Source organism: Manis pentadactyla, chromosome 3, assembly GCF_030020395.1.
Source record: "Manis pentadactyla isolate mManPen7 chromosome 3, mManPen7.hap1, whole genome shotgun sequence".
Lineage (NCBI taxonomy): Eukaryota > Metazoa > Chordata > Mammalia > Pholidota > Manidae > Manis > Manis pentadactyla.
In genome coordinates, this window is record NC_080021.1 from 94125868 (window position 1) to 94150967 (window position 25100).

The 25100-nt window shown below is 37.2% G+C and overlaps 1 protein-coding gene across 42 annotated transcripts in view; it reads left to right on the forward strand.

Moving 5' to 3' along the window:
• The window catches only part of TASOR2 (transcription activation suppressor family member 2), a 252793-nt gene that overhangs the window by 203258 nt on the left and 24435 nt on the right, over positions 1-25100 (forward strand). For 21 of the 42 annotated variants that reach the window (XM_057498129.1, XM_057498134.1, XM_057498131.1 and 18 more), the window contains 13 exons: positions 324-469; positions 760-855; positions 1686-1758; positions 5194-5285; positions 7228-7365; positions 7511-7635; positions 7717-7736; positions 7828-7924; positions 9145-9245; positions 9894-9997; positions 13037-13109; positions 13207-13269; positions 15861-16577. In XM_057498129.1, coding sequence (XP_057354112.1) covers positions 324-469; positions 760-855; positions 1686-1758; positions 5194-5285; positions 7228-7365; positions 7511-7635; positions 7717-7736; positions 7828-7924; positions 9145-9245; positions 9894-9997; positions 13037-13109; positions 13207-13269; positions 15861-16577 — 1845 coding nt within the window. Of the gene's footprint in view, positions 1-323; positions 470-759; positions 856-1685; positions 1759-5193; positions 5286-7227; positions 7366-7510; positions 7636-7716; positions 7737-7827; positions 7925-8548; positions 8583-9144; positions 9257-9893; positions 9998-13036; positions 13110-13206; positions 13270-15860; positions 16578-25100 lie in introns of those variants that run through there. The other 21 variants (XM_057498163.1, XM_057498157.1, XM_057498164.1 and 18 more) reach the window with 17 other exon arrangements.

A 25100-nucleotide genomic window follows, 5' to 3' on the forward strand; every position in this document is an offset into this window, starting at 1 on the left:
ACCACAACTTGATACTATGGTTGCATCTGTTTTTATCAGCCACGCACGCAGCTTAAACCAAAAGGCCTGTGGGGTCTGGCAGGGTTTATTTTGCTCTTAATATTTAAAGTAATTTACCCTCTTGCAATCCGTTCAGATTATTTTCTTCACATGAGAGGTCTGTTAGGATATACAGATATGGTAGCCCAAACACATTGTAGAAGTCTGAGGTATACAGGAAAGAGCAGTACAGATAAAATATTCAGTGATTTTTAGTGTGCCACTTTGAACCTCATCCTTTGGTTATCTTAAACAGTTGTGTTATTTTTGTTTGTGTTTTACAGTTTTTGAGACAGTATCCTTGAGTTCAGACTCTCTCTTCCAGAGGGCAGTTTCAATTCTCCATACTTCTTACTTGGACTCTGCATCTGAGCATGGTTTTCAGTACAGTCAAGTGACTTTGGTGAAAAATGACATTTTCTTAAATGAGGTGAGGTGCTTGGTACACGCTCTGTCTGTGTGTTAGTTTTATTTTAGTTTTAAAGAAGTAGACCCATCGGATTTGGTATATAACCCTAGTTCTTTTTAGCTATCACTTTTCAGATGAGATAAAAGATCCTTGGAAATAGTCGCTTGAAAGGCCATATATGTAGGGAATAGAAAAACAGTCTTATTTCATTAGTCTTTTAGCAGGAGGGATTCAGATGATGTGTTTTTAAAAATTGATTTGCAAAGCAGAATAACATGTTTATAGCATTTGGTTATTTCTCTTATACACAGTACAAAACTTTTTACCAAGAAAAAAAAACAAATAACTATACTGAGGAAGAACTTAAAGAAACTTACGGATTTCTTCTGTCTGAAACGGAAAACCAGGTGAGGGAATTAGATTGTATGAAATTAATTTTGTGATATTAATGAGCAAAACTGATATCATTAATGGGTTGAATGGATATTTCTCCAGTCTGGATCATGGTTTACATAGATACTTTGTGTTTCTTATGGAGGTTTTTCAGGTTTAAGTTACATGGTTTTGTGAATTAGGAGAACTCTCCCAGCATTTTATTTCCTTGGAGTAGTTCATGCCTGTCTTTGAAGATTGAGCATCCATACTGTTGCTTGTACCTAAAATGTCAGAGGAGACTGCTGTGTGTAGGACATGTTTCCAAAGATGTGTATGGCTTCCTAGGTACAATTTTAACAATATAGTGATCTATAATCTGACTCAAATTCAGAGAAAGTATTTTGGTTGAGTCTATGACTTTTAAGGAACAAGGGTAGATTGATTTAAAGAATAATTAACATTTATATAGTAATTAACAATTATATAATAAGACCGGAAGAGTTTATTTACCTAATCAGCTACTTCCAAATAAGATATGCTATGGATTTATACTAAAAAAGGCATTTGAGGATAAGACATTTTCAAATATAGTACTTCTAAAACTGTAATTGAAAAGAAATCTTCAAGAGAAGACTTACCTATACGCTTGCTTAATTTGGTTTTCATGGTGACATTTTTTGCTAACAGAAATGGTGAAACTTGATGAGAAACTTCTATTAACCAGAACAGAACACAAGTACCTGACTTAAGCTTGGTTTTGTGCCATGAATACATACGGTGTACAGATTCTGTATTAATTTGCAAGTGTTATTTTATTGCCTCTCCCAAAACTGATAAGCAAAGTGCTCTCTTCTGTTTAAAGGCAAAGTTGGTATGTCAGCGTGGACTCCGTGTTGGCAGCAGTGCTGTTACCACATTGGGTGACCCAGCAAAAGGTAAGTCTGAAATAAGCATCTCTTCTTTACAAGATGAAGTCGGTTTTAGTTAATTTCATAAGATAAGTATATTAAAAGCATTATAGTAATGATAACTAGTCATTAGAATCACAATTTAAAGATATAAATGAGCTTTGAGTCTAAGACTTCAGGTTTCCTAGTAGGACTTACATGATCAGAACTTTTTTTAAAGGTTGTTTCGACTAGAAAAGATACTGAAGATGTCTTTCAAGTGCCAGGAGATTAGTATAGTCATTGAGGCTAGCAAGGGATCTCTTCCAGACTACCTAATGGCAGGAGGAATAGAGAATAAAACCGACCAAACTTGGCAACTATGGAATGTGAGGAGGAAGAGAAAGGAAGTAATCAAATAAAAGGTTTTAAACTTACACTACAATGATATTATTAGTAGAGTAGACACAACCAGAGGAGAATGGTAGGAGGGCTGATAAGCTAAAAGAGAAAGGTGATCTTGTGGTTAAGAATGTGGATTAGCACTGCATGTCTTTAAGCTTCAGTTTCCTCCTCTGTAAAATAACCTATTATCTAGGTTTGTTGTGTGGATTACATGAGACTATATATTAGCCTCAGTATTACACTAACACTAACATGTAATACTGTATTACATTAGCCCAGAATGTAAACCTATTAAACCCTCAGTAAATGGGCACTACTACCTTCATGAGTTAAATTTGAAAAACTATGAGTTTTTCTTAAGTGTTTCTGGAAGATAACCTGGTGGTGGTAAAAATAGTAGGAAAAGGGATTAGGACTGGAGATTTGAGGCTCAAGGTGGTGGCAGTGGGGTGTGTGTTAGTTAAGCCAAAAATACTGTTACTTGGAACAGTGTAAAAGAAAAAGATGGCAAAGAATAGAACTTTGGGAACATTACGGGAGTAAAGGGTGGGGAGATGGGGAGATGGATAGAGGGAGAAAGAGTCGAGAACAGTCCCACTAAGAATCAGGAAGTGATTTTACAGAAAGCAGAAGGACCAAAGGAAGGGTATTAGTGGCAGGTGCAGAATTTGGAGAGGAGGACTGAGAGACTGGGCTTTATTGCTAGATACCTGCTGACTTTTTTTTTTTTAACTACAGCTTTGTAGAGATAAAATTCACACACCATACAATTCACCCATTTACAGTGTACAATTTCAGTGTTTTTTAGTGTATTCACAAGGTTGTGCAAGCATCACCACTGTCAATTTTAAACTCTTTTCATCACCCAAAGAAACGCCGTACATCAGCAGTGACTCCTCATGCCCCACAACCAGCAGCCTAGGCAGCCGCTAATCTACTTTTTGTCTGTATGGATTTGCCTGTTGCAGACATTCCATGTAGCTGAAATCATCTTTAATTTTTTGTGACTAATGTCTTACACTTAGTGTTTTTGAGGTTCATCCATGTTGTAGTATGTCCCAGTACTTCATTCCCTTTTGGGCTGAATGATATTTCATTGTATGTTTATACTGCATTTTCTTTATCCATTCAGCAGCTGGTGGGCATTTGGTTGTTTCCACTTTTGAATTATGAAAATGCTGCAATGTACATTCATGTACAAGTTTTTGTGTAGACTAGTGTTTTTATTTCTTTTGGATGTGTACCGAGGAGTAGAATTGCTGGGTCTTACAGTAGCTCTCTGTTAAAACAAAAGTTTTTTAAAACTTACTTTCAGCTCTTTTAAAGACATGGCAAGGGGATAAATTCATAACCCCAATAACACTTTCACATAAAATCTTTTTTTCTTCTCCCCTTTTCTTTTCCTCCTCCCCATTTCATTATGATAAGTGCTAACATAGAAAAAGCAGAGAGCAGGGTATAATCACTTATCACCTGGGTCTACCAGGTAATTGTTTGCATTATTCTCTTCATTTGTTTAGATCATTATTATTTTGTTTTCACCGACAAATTTGTAAGTAAATTACAAGGAGACACCTCAGCTTATATCTCTAAAAAACAAGACCATTTTTCTACAGTACTACAGTCCTGTCATTTTATTGTTGATGTTTGAGAGGCTGACTTCAGTAGGGCGGTCGAGTAGAAGCTGGACTGTTCCTGATGAACACACATGCTTCTTAAACACTAGCCTGGGACTGTTAACAAGGTAGCACTACTGCCTGTGTGTATTTTATAATTTGGCTTAAATAGAAACAGATAGTTCTGTGTGTCTAATAGTGATGCTTTATGTTCATGTAGTGTTCTATAATTTTAAAAGCTTATTGATCTTTTTAGAGTGTTCTGAGAACCCTGTGGTTTGCGTGTCTGATCCAAGCCCACCATCCCTGATGAAGTGACATATCCCTCAGTCACGTGGTTGTTATTAGTCATCAGTGAACACTTGCAAGTGGGACCCAGGTTCCCGAGCAGAAGCTCACTGTTCTTCCTACGGTGTGCAAGTGTTCTCACCATTGTCTTCTGTATTGCCAAAGACATGCCTCTGTTCAGCAGTCTCTGAAATCTGCCCTTTCCAGCTTGCGCTCCCTGCTGCTGTTGTTTGGGGAAGCTTGTCTCTGGCCTCAGCTCTCACAGCAGCTGTCTAGTCGGTCTTGTTTCTAGAGTGGCCCCCTTGGACTTACCTCTCTTGTAAGCAGCAGCCCACTGTCACTGCTAACCCCGCTGTTGTCTGCTGCACAGAACGAAGTCCAAGCTGATGACAAGTCCTACAAGAATCTTACTGTTCAGTTCCAAGCTTCCTTTTCACCCTCAGCTTACCCCACTTTGTATTCCAGTCTCACACTGTGGCCCACCATCCTAAGTAATTTGTGCTGTTTTACTCTGCCATACTTTTTTTCACTCTGTTCTCAACTGAGAAGCTTGTTTCTCTAGAGAACTCCTTTCCCTGACACATTTACTTTCTTACTTATTTCCATTTCTCTTTGCCATAAATACAACATACACCTGACAATTGCTCACGTACGTGCTTAATGTTGGGCTGTGATGTGGCTACAGAGTGAACAAAGACATAAACCCCTGCCTTCCTAGACCTTCCGGTCTGGAGAATAACCTGCTTGAAGGCAGGGACCTTGTTTTACTTCCCTTTGCATCACTGCTGCCTAGCACAGACTTGCCATGTAGTAAACCTCACATATTATTACGTAAGAATACTTAGATTTTCTGCAAAAAAATAACTTGAGAATCAAGACCTGTACCACAGGCCTTTTCATGGAATGATTGCCTGGAGACAAAACAGACTAACCTAGAGTTTTCCAAGAATGTGATACTTATATCCCTGTTTAGTTATTGTGTCCAACTAGACATTCAGTTGTCAAGCAGGTATATTCTGTGTCTTAGCCCTTTCCATCCTTTTAGAATATCTCCAATAATATTAAAAGGTAAGCAGTTCCCAAAGCTTCATATTGACTTTTGTTTCATTCAGTTCAGATCACTTCAGGTAGGGCCCTGTATATGTAACAGTGACACGCAGTTCATGTTTTGCAGGTGTGTACATTTCCAAATACTCGGACTATCTTCAGGCAAGACCATGGCATCCTGGGAAGCCCGGTTATGTTGTGATTTTTAATCTAATTACGGTAAAGTCCAAATATGCTTCCGTGTAATTTTCCTTTTAAAAACTAAGGGTTTTCAGTCTGTGATAAAGTTTTCTGCAGATTCATTACTAAACATAGTCCTCATTAGAAACAGCTGTCAAAATTGTGGAAAATTAATTGCAAGTTTTGCTTTCCTTTTAAGACAGAGCTTTTTTGTTCATTTAATAGCTTATCTATGAGTATGTTTTTTTAAAAACTTCAAAATAATGCAAAGGTAATATTATCAGTGAAAAGTCTTCCCCTCTCTCCTGTCCCACAGTGCCACTTTTTAAACGTTAGATAACAGGAAACAAGTAGCTGCTTATAAAACAATGAGATTACAGTTATGAGAAAAGAATTGAGGAACCAACATTCACTGTCTGTTTTAAACTGTCAAAATAAGAAAACCTTTCTTTTTTATCCCTAAATATCCAAACCTTGTTCATAGTTTCAGTGTGGCTCCTGTAACTGGCGACCTTAGAAATTCTTAAATACCCTTAAATAGTCCAAGATAAGTGAATCATGCAATTAGAATTTTCACTCAAATAGTAGGAAAACTGATTTTAACGGGTTGTGGACTTTTTAAGGACCTATTCTGTAGTCTTGTTTTTGCTTCTGTTTTAGCTTTTATGCTATCTATCTTAACTTCTTTGGCTATAAACCCAACACTACCAGTGTTCTTTTTTTAAAACTGTGAAGTCTTTATATTCCAAAATTTGTCCCCAGGATCTGAAGGGAAAGTAGCATTGCCCTGTTGCACAGTCAGGGCTATTCTTGCCTTAGTGTTCCTCTGCTACCCTATGACAAGTGTGGTAGCTCTGCTACAGAGCACCTGTTAGCTCAGATACCAAACGCTTGATTTTTATTCATGTCACATTGTACTTCGCTGTGGTCTCCTGCCCCTGGATCCCACTCTGTTTGGTGGATATGGCTGTTTTCATGTCTGCCCATGTTGCTTCCAGCCCTCCTTACTTTACTGTGGAGAGCCAGCATATCCTGTGTCATAAGAATATTTGTGGAGAAGATACAGGTTGTGATTGCTCACCGAGAAGTACTATTTATAGTCTTCGGCTTCTTAGAGTTTCCTTTGGTGATCCTGTAAATGAAGAAGCAGGACCCTAACAGGAAATAAATAAATAAATTCTTGTAAGATAAAAATGAAAGTTGCCTCTAATCCCACACCTTATTTTGGTACATGTTTTGTATGTCATTATATTATTCAAAACAGCTTTTAAATCATTGTATGACTTTCATTGTATGATAACTTGGCCACCTTTTTCTTTTCTTTGGAGACATGTAACCCTTGATGAAGAGAAATTTGTGATTGGGAATACTACTGACTGTTCAGTAATCAGGGCCAGTGGCCTGTGGCTCTTTACTGTGTTACTTATTCCTTGCTGATTTACTGGGACATGGCATAGTAGAAGTATCTTGGTCTGTCACTTACAATTGATAGCTTAGTACTTCAGTTTGGATACTCACCTTTTGAAACTTTAAATTTGATTTGTCATTGTTTATGTTATAGTCATTGAATAGCCAATTTGATTGGCTATATACATTTTCTTTTAAAGAAATGGTTCTTTTCAAATCTTAATTTTCTTTTGTTTAGATGAAAGGTGATTTGATTTGAGACTTTGTGAACTAGGATGGGAGGGGGCAAAAGAAGGAGGAGGGGGGACACCCATGTATTCCTTTGATGTTGTGATAAAAGTTGTGGGCTTTTGCCCCAGAAAGATGCCCACACTAGATTTTCAAATACAATTTTAATGGATTCATGGAAAATAAAACTGTTGGTGGTCCTAAGATAGTTTTCTAAGAATTGTAGTTAACTGTTCGTTGAATCACATCCCCATCCTTATCCTTACTAAGCTACTTTTAAGTGAATTGTCAAGTGAGATTACTGCTTTTTGAAGGCATCTGATTAGTCTCAATATTTTCATTCTAGGGAAAAGTCAAGTTTGTGTCTGAGAATTATACAACTAACTATACTAGCCCATCTCCTGGCTATGATTGCCACGTGGCTGCAAATACTAATAAAGTCTCTCATAAGACGAGTCATTTTCGTGCATTTGAACTGAGTCAGGTATAGTCACCTGGGAATAAATCATTCCTAATGTGCATTTCTGAATCTAATGTGTTAAATTTCAGAACTGGGTGGGATTGAGATGAACTTGGTGTGTGTGGAATTCCATAGCACTTCCTTTATAACACTTACTTTCCTCTTCCAGTATTATCTCTATGAACTCTCAGGCAGCACTGTTACTGAGCGACCCAGGCAGCTCTGTCCATACGCAATTGTAGCTTTTCAGTACAGAGAACCGAAAAGGATGGCTGTGGCAGCTCATAAAAGCATGTAAGCAATTATGTGTGTCTTTGTTTCAGTGAATTTGTTTCCTTTGCTCTTATAAAAATACTTTTTTATTTTTGTTTCTAGATTTGAACTCAGTGAAAATGGTAAGAAATTAATTATTTTAGGTTTTTTTTTTAAGCCAATGTTTTGTTCAGAAATGAAATAACCAGTTTTTTCTTCCTTCATTTCTTAAAGTTCTCTCTCCATGGAAAGGGAAGTTAATTATTCAAGGCTGTTTGCTGTGTGATATCACTCTTTGGTCCTCTTACGGTTCAGTGGTTCCAGCACAACTGTAAGTGTTGAGTTTTTGTTCTCTACTAATGCTTCTATAATTGTTTCTAATTCTCATTTTGGGGTCTTGCTTAATCAGCTCTGGTGTGAGGCAGAGCAGTTGTACTTTGTTTTGGATTAAAGTACTTTGAGGTAGATATGTCCAGCACAGGGCTGTGACACAGGCGGCCTAAACTCAGGTCTAAATTCAGACCTTGGTCTGGAAATAAGTTTTATACACATCTCACAATATTTACTCACAGCTTAGTAATCACAAAGGGGAAAGTGCAGACTTTACAATGAAAAAAAAAAACTATAGCTACCATCTTAGATAAGTGACTAGGTTAGTTAGCATGGCCAGGATTAGAAAAAATATCATGTGCTCTGATACGATGCACAGAGAATGACATATCAGTGGCATTCCTGCCAAACTAATTAGGAGGAAACATTAGACATACCTAAATTGAGGAATATTCTGGAAAGTAAATGGTCCATGTTCTTCAAAAATGTCAAGGTCATTAAAGATAAAGACTTCAGAGACTATACCAGATTAGAGGAGATTAAAGAGACATAACTAAACACAGTGTGTCATCCTGGATTGAATCCTGGACCCTTTACCCCAAAATTGTTTTCTTTTTTCATAAAGGACCTTCATGAGACAGTTGACAAAATTGAATAAGGTCTGTGCAGTAAACAATTGTACTTTATCTTTGTTAACTTAATTGCTAATTGTTTTGTGGTTGTATAAGGAAAAAGCCCTATTTTAAGGATACACACAGAAGTGTTTAAGGGAAGAAAGGGCATCTATAAAGTCTACAAGTATTTCAAAATAAGTTTTGAAGAGGGAAAAAGTAGTCGGGAGAAATGATGCAAAAGTCTGGATGCAGTTCCTTCTGTGGCACTGCAACCCAGTATCGTCAGAAGTTTCCAACTCTTACATAGCTTAATTTTCAGAAAATTTTCATTCCATTGTGTGTAGTTCCTCCATACATCTGGATATTTTGCTTACACCAAAAATACATTCAGAAAATGTGAACGTATTTGCAGATCATGGTCTATGGGGCCATATATTTAAAAATCTATTAATATTTTTAAATATGAACATTATTTGATATGGAGTATCAATTTAAGGACTTGTGGTTATGATACTTTTGTTTGTATTTATATTAGAAAACCAACAATTACGAAGCTATAGATAGATTCAGTGTTTATTACAATGCATGGTATTGTTTTGTTTTTTAGACCATATGAACTAGATTTTAAGTATATAATGAAAGTATCGTCTTTGAGAAAAAGATTACCAGAAGCTGCCTTTAGAAAACAGAATTACTTGGAGGAGAAAGGTCTGTTAAATGTAATGATACACTGCATGTCCTGGGTTTTGTTCCTATTATTTTCCACTCCCTGTTGCATACATGCACACATATACACACACATACTCTTCTGCTTTGCCTTAAGTGATTCTTAAAAGGGCATTTTGGAAAGTTGCAGAGCTGTTACGTGATTCAGTTCTTCAAAGGCTAACTAGAAACTGAAAGGTAGTTTCATCTAAGAGGACAAAGACTAGCTTTAATGTAGAATACTGAGGGAAGTGAGCAAGCAGCATATGCTTACAAATAGTTGGAAACTCATAACCTTGCCTTTCAAGGAGAACAGTTTTCATGGTGGAAGGAAGAAGAAACCAGAAAACCTGAGAAAGAAATTTTTTGGTCATTTAAATGACTAATTCATGGAACACTGATGGTTATATTATTTATATAGTATGTATTTGCCTTTTTAATCCTATTGTAGTGTCAGTATAAATGAAAGCATTGTTTATAAATGCTCTATGCAGTAACTTTATTAAATTTTATAGCCAAGAACAATGAATAACTGTCTTCTGAATAATAGTGCTATTTCTTCTTTCATCTTTTTAACATAAAATGAATAAAATGGCTATAAAAAATTTGAATTTTAAGTAAGAAATGTTCTGTTTATCTGCTTTTCTCCAGTCTGTTGCCAAGATTTATGCTTCAACATGTATGAGGTGGAACTATCAAACAAACAAGGGGATAAAATAGATAAACTAACAAAATACATTCAAAATAAGCAATTGGTAAGGATCATCAATTTAAAATGCAATTATTATTTTTTCTTTAAATTGTTATCTAATTATTAGTTGGCTGTGTCTGGATTGAATTACTTTAGCTTGTTGAAAGGAGTTTCATCATTTAATGTTTATTGACATATTTTTGGCCTAATATTTTATTAACTAACATTTTCATCCCTTTTGTATCTTAGTTTTTGTCTCACTAGTCACTTTATACTCCTGATTTTAAGAATAAGAGTGTAGTTTTCTCAAATCCGTTGTTGCTGTTTTTGTTTTACGATAGAAGAATTTAGTCAATCACTAGTGTTTCTGCATTAATTAAAGGACCACTTGTGAAATACTTCTTTAAAAGTGACCTGTGTCAATCCATAGGTTTATAAGGAAATAAAAAAGTTGGTGCTTCTATTGTTTCCGCAATCTAAAAAGTAAATCTCTACTGAGAAATTCCAAGTCCAAAGATTTCTCCCCATTATGTTAACCAGGGCTCCTCAGTGTGAGGACAGGAGCAGATGCTGACTTTCTAGTGAGTGATTACTTAATAAGCGTCCCAAAGGAAATGGTGTAAGTGTGGGGCAGTGACCAAGGCATGACAGACTGCCCCTATAGTAGAGAGAAGAGATTGATAAATTAAAATGTAACATGTATATAATCTGTGAGGGTAAGCTGTCTTAGAGATGGTGTCACAATACTTTGAGTTGCGTTTAACAGAAAACCCGAACTAGTTTGAACAGTAAAGGGATTTTAAGGCTTACTTTTCAATTCTAGGCGATAAGGCCAGTCCAAACACTATTTGCTTAGGACTCTTTCAGTTCACCCCTTCTGCATGATCGTTTTTTCCCAAGGCTGCCAGTCAGAACTACATGCTTCCTTTTTGTATCTCGATAGAGAGAACCCCTCCTCCAAACCATCTGTCAGTTTCATTATCACAGTTTATGTCACCTGCATATCCCTCACCCAGTAACTGAAAGGAAATGGACTGTGCTTGTTAGCTCCAGCCAGTCAGAGCCCACCTTCCAGATCTGCGTACAAGGTCGGTCCCACCAGTCTGCAGTAGTGCTCCCCAACAGAGAGGAAGACCTTTCTTTTAAGAGGCGGAGCCAGCAGCTTTAGAGGTTGGGTGAATTACCATTAAATATCTGCTATAGGATTGTAGTCTGTTTTCTTGAAGAAGCATAGTCCCTTTTATATTTGGAAAACAAAAAGAAGGAAGTCCAAAGACACTTTCAGAAAATGCATTCATTAATGGACTACTTGTGAATGCTATGGAAAGCAGTAGACTTGGTGCAGAACTTTGCTCTGAAACTTGTTTACTACTAATAATAACATAGGAAATGACATGTTGCACAAGGTCCTTCCTCCTCCGTGCTTCATGCTGCTTTCTTGCCTCATATATTGAATAAATTTTACATATCAGTCCCCGCAAAGAGACATTGGGTTTTTGGAGGCAGATACTACGCCTTAAGCATCTTTGACAACTCAGTGCCTGGTGTATGTGGACAAGCAGTAAATATCCCTTGAACAAAACGTATGTGAGTTTGTACCTAGAAAACTGAACTTTAAGAACAGTACAGAGCAAAGTCTCTTTTTAAAAGGGTGTTGAGGACATGCATGCCTATTTTTTTCTGTGTGTAAATGGAAGAGGTAGAAGTAAGTATTTAAAACATTCTATGATTTCTCCCCATAAAGGTTAAAGTAGGAACTTTAACCTTTTAAGTACATAATTGGGAGACTAATAGCATATACTACATATTTCTGTTTTATTTGTATATTGTTTTGCAAGATAAAAATGTATGGTTTTAAGTAAAGGGGTTTTGCTTTCAACTATGTCACAAAACTAAAATGCCGAACAATGTAGAGACTAACTATTGTCACTTTCACTTTTCATGCCAATAGAAAATGAAACGATTAGACCTGTTTGCAGTTTCATAGATATAAAAGCTAAGGTATATGAAACTATTGTTGTATCTATTCAGTCATTCTGTCTTGAGTGCTTACTATGTGCTAGAAGCAAAAATACAACATAGTGCCTTGCTGTTGAGGAGCTTATGAAACTGTGGAGGAGACAAAGACAGGAACTGTCATATGCCTTGGAGCTGTGAGTGCAGCAGATGTAGGCTTACACAGTGACTGTTCCTGTGTAGGCAGCTTCAGTGTCGTAACTTAGTTCTCAGACAAGACTTAGAACAGAAGGCTTCTTTTCATACTTGATTGTTATTCAATAATTTGCAGATTTACTGTATTTGAAGCTTTATAATCATCAGTTTTTGATGCAGACTGTTTTACCACTTTATTCTATGAAATTCTATATTTTTAGTTTTTTTGAACTGAAAAAACTGCAAGAATATTGGATCTCATAGTTATGGGTACACATGGGTATTATGCTTTTGAAATAATGACTTACTAGAATGACAACTTTAAGATAGTTTCTCCTGCTCCTTGGGGATAAAATTCCCCAAGTCACTGTAAATATCAAAATTTAAAGATTTTTTTTTTCTTGAGCTCAAGATTCCACTGAAGACTGTGGTAGAGGGAAAAAAAGAGAGGAAGGATTTATTTTCTTCTGCGTTTCTTATTGCCGAGGGACCTAATTATGTTATTTTCTGTTTTCCATCTCTGTGATATATAGAAAGGATTGTTTTATTGGATAATATCTTCCAGTCTACTTCCAGGATTCTGGCATGTTTTATGTAAACATGAACTTAAAAATGCTAATCATAGGTCTGGTTCATCTGGAGTTTGTAGTGGTAAATGGTAGCAGATCAGCTACTTAGGCAGCACGATGAAATGCTCAGCATCTCAGTGAACAAATGATGCTAAGTGTTTTTTGATTGGTTATGTATTTGAATGCTACCCTAAAACTAACCCTTGAGATGTCTAGTTAATATATGAACCCCTAACAAGGCCATGATTATTTGAGCAGTTTCTGATACTGGAGACAAAATTCTCCTGATTCCCATACACACTAACATTTCACGGTTCATTTATTTTACTGTGGTAGAGGGAGAAGAGAAATTAAATCTTCTTTCACATTTTTTTATGTTTAAGGCAATCATCAAATGCTTAGAGGACCGGGGCTTTTTCATTTTACTTACATCATCAGCCTTAATATCAGAAACAAGTAAGGACAACTTTTTTGAAAAAATATTTTTTAATGTGTTTATTTTGGTTTTATAAGTTCAGCAACCTATCTCACCTCTGATTTTCATTCTGTGTAGATTTTGGAGATGACCAGATGGGTCTGCATGGACTACATTTACTCCACTCATCCCCCTCAACAGGTGAGACAGGGTAACTTCCAATTCACTGCATCTGTCAGGTATCCCTCAGTTCTCATCTTCCTTAACCTCTCAGTAGAAGCTGACCCTGGTAACTGTGTCTTCTCTTCAATACCTCTCATCCATTATCATCCTTTTAGGCTTATCCTTCCCTCTAACCTTCACAGGCAGGTATCCACCTGTCTTTTGACACTTCCACTTGGATGTCTCAGATATTCCTCAAATTCAGCATATCCAAAACTGAATTCATTCGTTCTTGAACAACAATGGCTAGGAGATACTGGGGTCATAGCCTTTCGAATAATCAGACTCAAGGTTTCATACACACAGTCCCTCCATCTAGGGGACTGCTTGTCTCCTGCCCTCCATTGAGTGATGTTGGCACCCATAGGACCAAGAATTTGTTCTTGAGGGCAAAAAAGTATTATACAGTATGGAAATAGATATACAGCATATCTGTGGTATTAACATTTCAGAGGGCAGTTAGGAAACAAAGCCTAAAAAGACTCTTGGTGGGGTCAGGGTTTGAGTAATGAATAAAATCAGAGGAGAAGCACTGATCTGGCCTGTCAGTCTTCTGTGTCAGGAGTCAGTTCAGATGTCACTCACTCATTGATTCCCTTCACCACTCTTCCTTCCATGAGGACCCCTAGGCTGATCATCAATATAATTTAAATATTTACTGTAATTATTTCATTCCTGCCTACCTTGTTTTCTTCTGTACCCCTACTGCCTCTCAATGCCAGATGCCTTAAAAATAATAGTTTGCTGAACAAATAAATAAATGAAAGTAAACAAGTCATTTCTTTTTGTCATGAGGAAAGTTTCTTTATTATTCTGTTATGTGTGTTTAAACATAAAACTGTATACAGTGTTTATAAACCTGCAACCAATACAAAAATGTTTCTGAAACTGATTTTGAAAACTTGAAGTCAGTCACTCAAAGCAGAGAACTGTACTTTCTTGGGCATCACTTCTTTAGACTAAGCAAAACATTACCAATCATAATGGCCATGCCTGTTTGCATTTCTGAAACATTTGCTATGTCAGATAGGTATATTTGACTGTGGTAGGTATAATTGATTTAGCAACCATTAAAATAGGTATTCTTAGGATAACCATATCAAAGATGATGAAACTGAAATGTATACTTGCCTGAGGTCAAACAACTGACTTTTACACTGGCTTTCAACTCCTGTTTCATACTGCCTCCTTCCTCTGTAAGAGCTCTGACTCCATTTTTATTTTTAAATGTAAACTACTTCTTGAGAAAGGAACATTAGTGCCTGTACCATTGGGTGCTGAACAACACAGCCTTTCTGTTTGTACAAACAGTGGAGTGCTGTTACAGTATTCATTCCTTCTCGGGTTCATTAAGATATTTTCTATTTATGGTTGCCCAGAGCTGTGGTTATTTGTTTTAAACTGAGTGGTACCTTGCTTAGCAGACTTAAAAAGTTCTTTTTCATAGACTTCATAACAAATCTTTCTGGGTTCTGCCTTTCCAAATTCTTAAAATAATGCAGTTGCCTAAAGAAATACTATGTTATTGTGAACTATTAGTAGTACATAAAAGTTTTTCAATGTTTTTTTTCTTTACTTGTTCCTTTTGAACTGATCAACTTCAAGTAAAGGAGTTTTTAATGTCTAACTCCATTTTCCTGTGTATTCATATTTGCCATTCTTTTCCTAATGATACCTGCTGGAGTGCAGAGGAATTCAGCTAGGACTAATACAGTGTTTCTTAATTTTCATTTACTTTTTCTTTATGAAGAATGATTCAATTCATACGTCAGCTTAACTAGAGGCCTTTGTTATTTGTGGGATTTCATTACTGATAAGTCTTAAAACTTTTTAGGATTTATTAACCACTTAGTGACCTGACCTTTTCTCTTTTTCCCTCTCTTACTGTTTTCATTTAGGTTATTTATTTGCTGTAAAATTAGCATGTCAGTCAAAGAGTGAGCCAGGGAAAGGAAGTGAAACACAGACTCTAGTTGGTTTTATTACTTAATTTTTTAAATTTTTATATGTTCAATTAATAGAGGGGGTGAGGAAATTCAGAACAATAGTTACCATGAGATTTGGGGGCTACTTAAGTGTTCTGCTTTTTTCCATTTCAGGTAGTTTGCATTATGACATAAAATAATTTCAAGTATGTTGTATAAGTACAGATAAAAGACAGATTTTAAAAACAGAAAATAAGAATTAAAAAGTAGAAAAGCAAGTATGCCAACTCTAAAAGCTAGTGCTACTGCTCTGGTGGCACTCTGAGCTCACACTGGGCTCCTTGTCATATGGGATGGAGCTGGAAGCAGGTCTGCCCTCTTCATTCCAACCTAGTGATAAGATTTGAATGAGTCTCTCTCAGTTCTGTGTGTGTGTTTAAGTGATTTCATACATATGGACATACATATTCATAAAACTCATAAGTCTTTTAATTGACATTTAGACTACCATTTGAAACAGTGTATAGTATTTAACCATCCTGTAATGCTGTGATCTAAAGCATTTTTTTCTTGCATGTGTTTGTAAAAAAACAAAGAGAAAAACATTTCAGGTTTTTAACATATATGTATATATATATATTTTAGAGTTGAAAGACTTGAAAGTTGAAGATGACATCTCATTGAAGGTGATGCCTGTTTTACCTGCCCTTCACTGTGCTCTGCTAGAAGCACAGAAATCATTTACCGAAGAAGGAATCTGTCCAAACACATTAGTAAAGCATAATTTTCAAGAATTGTATAAAGTAGACCAAAGTCCTTCATTGACTGCTGATTCTCAGGATGGACTAAAAGAGACTGCTTCCATTGGCCAACTGTCCAGTGGTTTTGACTTGGCTTCTCCAGCTGAAAAGTGCCCCTTACATGCTTTAACTCAGTTGAAATCTTATTTTTCAGATCCTAGTGGGTACATTTTGGAAGTATCAACTGCGTTAGATTTATTGGCAGAGTGTCCTCAGTCTCCTTGTATTTCAGATGGAATTTGTGATGCTGAATTCTCTTTAGTTATGACTCCTGATTCTGAATTTCTTGACTCGGAGGCAGAAGTAAGAAAAGAAACTAAAAGAGAAAAGAATTCTGGAAGATTGTTGAAAGCAAGGCAGGGAACAGTGGTCCAAGTAAGTCCTGCCTCAAATCTGAGGGTTCAGCCTAAGAGAAAGGCAAGCATGCTACCCATGGTGCAGAGCAAAAGGGTGAACTTGTGCCGCTCCTTCCCCAAGAGCCCTGCTGGAGCAAGCAAGCGTGTGGACTCCCCAGCCACTCTCAGATTAGTCAAAGGACACTTTCCTCAGAAAAGAAAAAGAGGTAAGCGCAATTTATGTAGATTAGTAAATGAGCAGTTAGCAAAAACTGTTGTTTTCTAATGCTGTTGCCGTCTGATCATAGTGGACTGAACAGCTTGGCCGTATCAGAAATTCCTTAGGTATGCCAACATTCCCCTCCAGGTGATTTCTCTGTATGTTTAAATTTTTTGAAGCGCTGATCTAGATAACAGCTAAAAATCAAGAAATAGGAAAACCTGTGAGATATCTCAAAAAGAAGCCACACACCAAAACCTTATATTTCTCTTGTAAAACTGCTAAAACTGTCACTCAGTTATTTACGCATCATTTAAAAAATTTGGTTATCCAGTTTCCAAGCTATCTGCAGACAAATTAAGAGTGGAAGAAGAGGGTCTTCTAAAATCAGGCTTACCATTAACAGTAAAAAGTGGTAACTGATACCCCGAACATGCATGAAAAGGGGAAGAATGCCTGCAACCTCCAAAACTACAGCAGGGGAGATAATTTCCAATCCTCTGTATGTCTCAGTCTAAAAAATAGCCACATGAATCTGACCACAGAGCTACTATTGAAACAGGTGTCTAGTAGCCTGAAGACATGTATGTGGAAATAGTTCCACAGTGGCATTGTTGCTCCCTAAAAAGTGAGTGAGACTCAGAGTCTAGAGCCATTGAGTGTATAATCAAATAAATGTCAGTGAATACAGCCCAACAAACAACATGATTTTGGCTTACAGTCCTCTCAGATTCTGTGTAGTACATTTTGTTTAAAGGTAGGGAACTACCTCATGTATGACCTCTTAGAGAAGGGGTCAGCAAAGAGTGGCTAAAAGGGCCCCACAGACCTGTCACCTGCTGCTGTCCCTTGCTACTTAACAGTATGCTGGCAGAGGTGAACTGCCGTGACTGAGACCATATGGCCTTCAAAACTGAAAATATGTCCTGACTGTCCCTTTACAGAAAAAGGTTTCTGACCCTGTCTTTTTTACAATTTTTTTTTTAGTAAGGTATTCTTGATATACACTATTATGAAGGTTTCACATGAAAAACAATGTGGCTACTACATCCATCCATATTATCGAGTCCCCTCCCATATCCCATTGCAGTCAGTGTCCTTCAGTGTAGGAGGATGCCACAGAATCACTGCTTGTATTCTCTGTGCTACACTGTCTTCTCCATGATCCCCCCACACCATGTGTACTAATCAAAATCCCCCTCAAACCCCCTCCCCCACCCGCCCTCCACCACCCCTTCCCTTTGGTAACCACTAGTTCCTTCTTAGAGTTTATGAGTCTACTGCTGTTTTGTTCCTTCAGTTTTACTTCGTTGTTATACTCCACAAATGAGGGAAATCATTTGGTATTTGTCTTTCTCTGCCTAAATTATTTCACTAAGCATAATACCCTCGAGCTCCATCCATGTTGTTGGAAATGGTTGGATTTCTTTCTTATGGCTGAATAGTGTTCCATGTGTATATGTACCACATCTTTATCTACTGATGGACACTTAGGTTGCTTCCATTTCTTGGTTATTGTAAATAGTGCTGCAATAAACATAGGGGTGCATATGTCTCTTTGAATCTGAGAACTTGTATTCTTTGTGTAAATTCCTAGCAGTGGAATTCCTGGGTCAAATGGTATTTCTATTTTTAGTTTCTTGAGGAACCTCCATATTGCTTTCCACAGTGGTTAAAAATAGTTTACATTCCCACCAGCAGTGTAGGAGGGTTATCCTTTCTCCACATCCTTACCAGCAACTGCTGTTCTTAGTCTTTTCCATGCTGGCCATCCTAACTGGTCTGAGGTGGTATCTCGTGGTTTTAATTTTCATTTCTCTGATGATTAACGATGTAGAGCATCTTTTCATGTGCCTGTTTGGCCATCTGAATTTCTTCTTTGGAGAAGTGTCTGTTCATATTCTCTGTCCATTTTTTAATAGGGTTATTTGCTTTTTGGATGTTGAGGTGAGTTCTTTATATATTTTGGATGTTAACCCCTTGCGGAAATGTCATTTACAAATATATTCTCCCATACTGTAGGATGCCTTTTTGTTCTGCTGATGGTGTCCTTTGCTGTACAGAAGCTATTTAGCATGATGTAGTCCCATTTGTTCATTACTGATTTTGTTTCCCTTGCCCAAGGAGATGCGTTCAGAAAAAAGTTTCTCATGTTTATATTCAAGAAATTGATGCTTATGTTTTCTTCTAAGAGTTTTATGATTTCATGACTTACATTCAAGTCTTTGATCCATTTTGAGTTTACTTTTGTGTATGGGGTTAAACAATAATCCAGTTTCCTTCTCTTGCATGTAGGTGTCCATTGAAGAGGCTGTAATTTCCCCATTGTATATCCATGGCTCCTTTATCATATATTTATCATATATTAATTGACCATATATGCTTGGGTTTATATCTGGGCTCTCTAGTCTATTCCATTGGTCTTTGGGTCTGCTCTTGTGCCAGTACCAAATTGTCTTGATTACTGTGGCTTTGTTGTAGAGCTTGACGTCAGAGAGCATAATCCTCCCTGCTTTATTCTTCCTTCTCAGGATTCCTTTGGCTCTTCAGGGTCTTTTGTGGTTCCATATGAATTATAGAACAATTTTCTCTAGTTGAAGAATGCTGTTGGTATTTTGATAGTAATTGCATTGAACCTGTAGATGGTTTTAGGCAGGATGGCCATTTTGACAATATTAATTCTTCCTATCCATAAGCACAGGATGTATTTCCATTTATTTGTATCATCTTTAATTTTGCTAATGAGTGTCTTGTAATTTTCAGGGTATAGCTCTTTCACCTCCTTGGTTAGGTTTATTCCTAGGTATTTTATTCTTTTTGATGCAATTGTGAATGGAATTCTTTTCCTGATTTTCTGCTAGTTCATCGTTAGTGTATAAGAATGCAACAGATTTCTGTGTATTAATTTTGTGTCCTGCAACTTTTCTGAATTCAGATATTAGATTTAGTAGTTTTGGAGTGGATTCTTTAGGGTTTTTTATGTACAATATCATGTCATCTGCAAACAGTGACAGTTTAATGTCTTCTTCACCAATCTGGGTGCCTTTTATTTATTTGTGTTGTCTGATTGCCATGGCTAGGACCTCCAGAACTATGTTGAATAAAAGTAGGGAGAGTGGGCATCCTTGTCTTGTTCCCGATCTTAAAGTAAAAGCTTTCAGCTTCTGACTGTTAAGTGTGATGTTGGCTGTGGGTTTGTTATATATGGCCTTTATTATGTTGGGGTACTTGCCCTCTATACCCATTTTGTTGAAATTTTTATCATGAATGGATGTTCAATTTTGTTGAATGCTTTTTTGGCATCTATGGAGATGATTGTGTGGTTTTTGTCCTCCTTTTTGTTGATGTGGTGAATAATGTTGATGGATTTTTGAATATTGTACCATCCTTGCATGCATCCCTGGAATAAATCCTATGTGGTCATGATGGATGATCTTCTTGATGTATTTTTGCATTCAATTTGCTAATATTTTGTTCACTGTTTTTGCATCTATGTTTATGAGGGATATTGGCGTGTAAATTTCTTTTTTTGTGGTGTCTTTGCCTGGTTTTGGTATTAGAGTAATGCTGGCCTTATAGAATGAGTTTGTAAGCAATCCCTCTTCTTCTACTTTTTGGAAAACTATAAGGAGGATGGGTATTAGCTCTTTACTAAGTGTTTGATAAAATTCAGCGGTGAAGTCTTCTGGTTCCGGTATTTTGTTCTTATGTAGTTTTTTGATTACCAATTCAGTTTTGTTGCTGGTAATTGGTCTGTTCAGGTTTCTGTTTCTTCCTAGGTCAGCCTTAGAAGGTTGTATTTTTCTAGAAAGTTGTCCATTTCTTCTACGTTATCCAATTTATCATGTGACTTTTCATAGTATTCTCTAATAATTGTTTATATTTCTGTGGTGTCCGTAGTGATTTTTCCATTCTCATTTCTGATTCTGTTTGTGTGTGTAGGCTCTCCCCTTTTTTTGATAAGTCTGGCTAGAGGTTTATCTGTTTTGTTTATTTTCTTGAAGAACTATCTCTTACTTTCATTGATTCTTTATTGTTTTATTCTTCTCGATTTTATTTATTTATGCTCTGATCTTTATTATGTCCCTCCTTCTACTGACTTTGGGCCTCTTTTGTTCTTCTTTTTCTAGTTTTGTTAATTTGTGTTTAGACTGTTCACATGGGATTGTTCTTCTTTCCTGAGGTAGGCCTGTTTTGTAATATACTTTCCTTTTAGCATGGCCTTTGCTGCATCCCACAGATTTTCTGGCGTTGAATTATTGTTGTTATTTGTCTCCATATATTGTTTGATCTCTGTTTTTATTTGGTCACTGATCCATTGGTTATTTAGGAGCTTGTTGTTAAGCCTCCATGTGTTTGTGGACTATTTCGTTTTCTTTGAGTTATTTATTTCTAGTTTCATACCCTTGTGGTCTGAGAAGGTGGTTGGTACAATTTCAACCCTTTTGAATTTACTGAGGCTCTTTTTGTGGCCTAGTATATGATCTGTTCTTGAAAATGTTCTATGTGCATTTGAGAAAAATTTGTAACCTGATACTTTTGGCTGGAGTGTTCTGTAGATATCTGTTAGGTCCATCTGTTCTAATGTGTGGTTCAGTGTCTCTGTCTCCTTAGTAATTTTCTGTCTGGTTGATCTGTCTTTGAGGTGAGTGGTATGTTGAAGTATCCTAAAATAAGTACATTGCATTCTATTTCCCCCTTTAATTCTGTTAGTATTTGTTTCACATATGTAGGTGCTCCTGTGTTGGGGGCATAGATATTTATAATGGTTATTATATCCTCTTGTTGGACTAACCCCTTTATCATTTGTAATCTCCTTCTTTGTCTCTTGTAACTATCTTTGTTTTGAAGTCTATTTTGTCTGATACAAGTACTACAACACCTGCTTTTTTCTCCCTATTAGTTATATGAAATATCTTTTTCCATACCTTCACTTTTATTCTGTGTATGTCTTTGGATTTGAAGTGAGTCTCTTGTAGGCAGCATATAGATGGGTCTTGTTTTTTTATCCATTCAGTGACTCTGTGTCTTTTGATTGGTGTATTCAGACCATTTACATTTAGGGTGATTATCAATAGGCATGTACTTATTGCCATTGCAGGCTTTGGATTCGTGGTTACCAAAGTTTCAAGGGTATGTTACTTACTATCTAACAGTCTAATTTAACTCAGCATGCTATTACAAATACAATCTAAAGGTTTTTGTTTCTGTTTTTTTCTTTTTCTTCCTCCTCCATTATTTATATATTAGATATCATATTCTGTACTCTTTGTCTCTCTCTTCACTGACTTTGGGGGTAATTGATTGAATTTTGCATTTGCATAGTTATTAATTGTTCTACTTTCTTTACTGTGGTTTTATGTCATCTGGTGACAGCTATTTAGCCTTAGGAACACTTCCATCTGTAGCAGTCCCAACAAAATACACTTTAGAAACAGTTTGTGGGAGGTAAGTTCTCTCAGCTTTTGTTTTTCTGGGAATTGTTTTATCCCTCCTTCAGATTTAAATGATAATCTTTCCAGATAGAGTATTCTTGGTTTAAGGCCCTTCTGCTTCATTGCATTAAATATGTCATGCCACTCCCTTCTGGCCTATAAGGTTTCTGTTGAGAAGTCTGATAGCCTGATGGTTTTTCCTTTGTATGTGGTCTTTTCTCTCTCTGGCTGCTTTTAATAGTCCGTCTTTATCCTTGATCTTTGTCTTTTTAATTATTATATGTTTTGGTGTTGTCTTCCTTGGGTCCCTTGTGTTGGGAGATCTGTGCACCTCTGTGGCCTGAGAGACTATCTTCATCCACAGATTGAGGGAGTTTTCAGCACTTAACCTCCTCAAAGTCACTTTCTATCCCTTTTTCTCTGTCTTCTTCTGGTACTCTTACACTTCGAATATTGTTCCGTTTGTATTGGTCACAGTTCTCTCAATATTCTTTCATTCCTATAGATCCTTTTTTCTCTCTGCGCCTCAGCTTCTTTCTTTATATTCCTCTTCTCTAATTTCTATTCCATTTACCATCTCCTCCACTATATCTAGTCTGTTTTTAAATCCCTCCATTGTATGTTTCATTTCTGATAGTGCATTCTGTAATGATTGGATCTCTGTCCAGAATTCTTCCCTGATTTCTTGAATATTTTTCTGTACCTCCATGAGCGTGTTTATGGTTTTTATTTTGAAATCTCTTTCAGGAATATTGATGAGTTCAGTTTCACTTGATCCTTTTTCTGGTGTTTGTGGGATTTTGGTTTTGAACCAGGTTCCTTTGACATTTCATTTTTGTATGTGGCGCCCTCTAGTGCCCAGAAGCTCTACTCTGGAGCTGCTCAGCCCCTGGAGTGATGTTGGGGGTCATGGGGGAGTGGTGTGGTGCCTGGGGGGATGAAAGAACTGTTCCTGTTTCCTGGCTCCTGTGCCTGCCTCCACTGCCAGAAACAGTGGGCCGAGTACACAGGTGTAAGCCTCTGTGCTTTGCATTTGTAGCTGCCATAGGCAGGGCTTCCCTCTGGCTGGTCTGATGCCAGGGCAGGGCTGCTGGTTTGCAAGTCCGTGTGGGCTGGCCGGGAGGAAGATGCAGCAGGCTGCGTGTCACAGTGGGGTGCCTTGGAGCTGTGTAGCCAGCCAGAGGGATGGAGTGCCTGAAGCTCGTGAAAGTTCCCAACCTGCTGGGCAGAGTGTGCCCAGACAATTTTGTCTACTTTTCCTTTCTCCTGAATAGTAGGCTCCCTGCAGTTCTTGCCCTTTTAGCAGTCCTCTTGCTGTTAGGAAGTCTCTTGGACTGCCCACCTTTCTTTTGTCCCAGAGCAGCCAGATGTAGATCCCTGTTTTCCACCAGCAGCTGGAATCTCAGTCTCTCCAGTATTCTGCCCATCATGGCTTTCCAACCCCACTAATCTCCAGAGCACCATGTAATGTAGGTTTGTGCTCCCAGCGCAGATCTCCAGGGCTGGGTTTTCAGCAGTCTGAGGCCTCCACTCCCTCCCCACTCTGTTTCTCTTCCTCCCGCTGGTGAGCTGGGGTGGGGGAAGAAGTGCTCAGTTCCTGCCAGATCACGGCTTTGGCACATTACCCTGCTTCGTGAGGTCTGTTCTCTTTTCCAGGTGTATGCAGTCTTCTTTCCTGTTGCTCTTTCAGGATTAGTTGTATTAATTGTATTTTCATATAATATAGTACATGTGGTTTTGGGAGGAAGCCTCTGTCTCACCTCTCACGCCGCCATCTTTAATCTTCCACCCTGTCATTTTAATTTGGAAATTTTTGATGCCTCAAGAAGAGACATTAGGGATGTACAGATCACTTGGATTCCAGATAATGAAGGTTTTATCCTTTGGTTTAACAAATATTTATTTCCAGTGTAATATAGTTGAGAAATGGCATTTGTTTACGCATTTGGGAGTGTGGTGTTAAGCAGGGCAAATATTTCAGGCCAGCCATACTGAATTTCTGCTCTTCTCTGTATGAACCAGTATACTTCAAAATATTAAATAAATTATGTGTAATTCAACATAGATCTTGTCAGTTTCTCAAATTTTTTTTTACCTCATCCACTGTTTAAAAAAAAAGCTTATGTTGTAGTAATAGTACATAGAAAATCATACATGACTGAAACAAAAATTTAAAAGAACATTTATCCTAAATGTGCAATACAATCTGATATTTTCTATTATATTCTGTTTCATTTAAGAAAGAATTCTGGGGGCTCTCTTGTCCCCTCCTGGCATTAGCCAGGATGTCTATTCTCGCACTTTATCTCTAAATAAAAGCTTAAAAAAAAAAAAAGAAGGAATTCTGGTTACAGTCTGTTAACTATATTTTGCAGTCCACCAGTGCATTATTACATGCAGCTCAAGGAACATGGCACTGAGTGACACACAGAAGAACCTTGTGGGATCTGCTTGTTTCATGTTCCTGTTTTTTTTCCCAGGAACTTGGGTGGGAGCGGTCTTCCCTTCCTGTGCCTGTGCAGATGTTAGGAACTTCCCCTAGGTATTGGGCATCTCATTTTCTCACTTCTGTTGATTTAGTCTTAATTCTTTTCCTGTTTTATTTGTATTTAGCCTTTCTTTATGCTAGAAACTTTAGAAAATGTGACTGGGATGGAATGCGAAGTCATATTCTTAAACAAAATGCTGCTTTATTCCAGTAATTGACCCAGGGAAATGTACATTAAGAGATTCTAAAAGCTTTTTATTTTAAAAACCCACTCCTTTCTCTTAACCCACAAAAGGATGAAATGCAATTGACCTCTTTTCTACCTTTCGATAAGTCACCACAATTTCTTAAAACTGTATAGTGTCTTGTTTCTCATGCTCAATTAGAAACAGTGTTTTCTTTTTAATGTAGCTTAAAATATTTGCCAATACTCATGTGTGTGATTGTTTTATATGATATCTTTAGGGGTAATTTTTTGTTGGGAAAAACTGAAAATACGGACGTCAATGGGGGAAGAGTTTTCAACAGGAACATTTATTAACATTTCTTTAAACTCTGATCATTTTCTTAGAACTGAAACACTTTCTATTGGGTTGTACGAACAGGT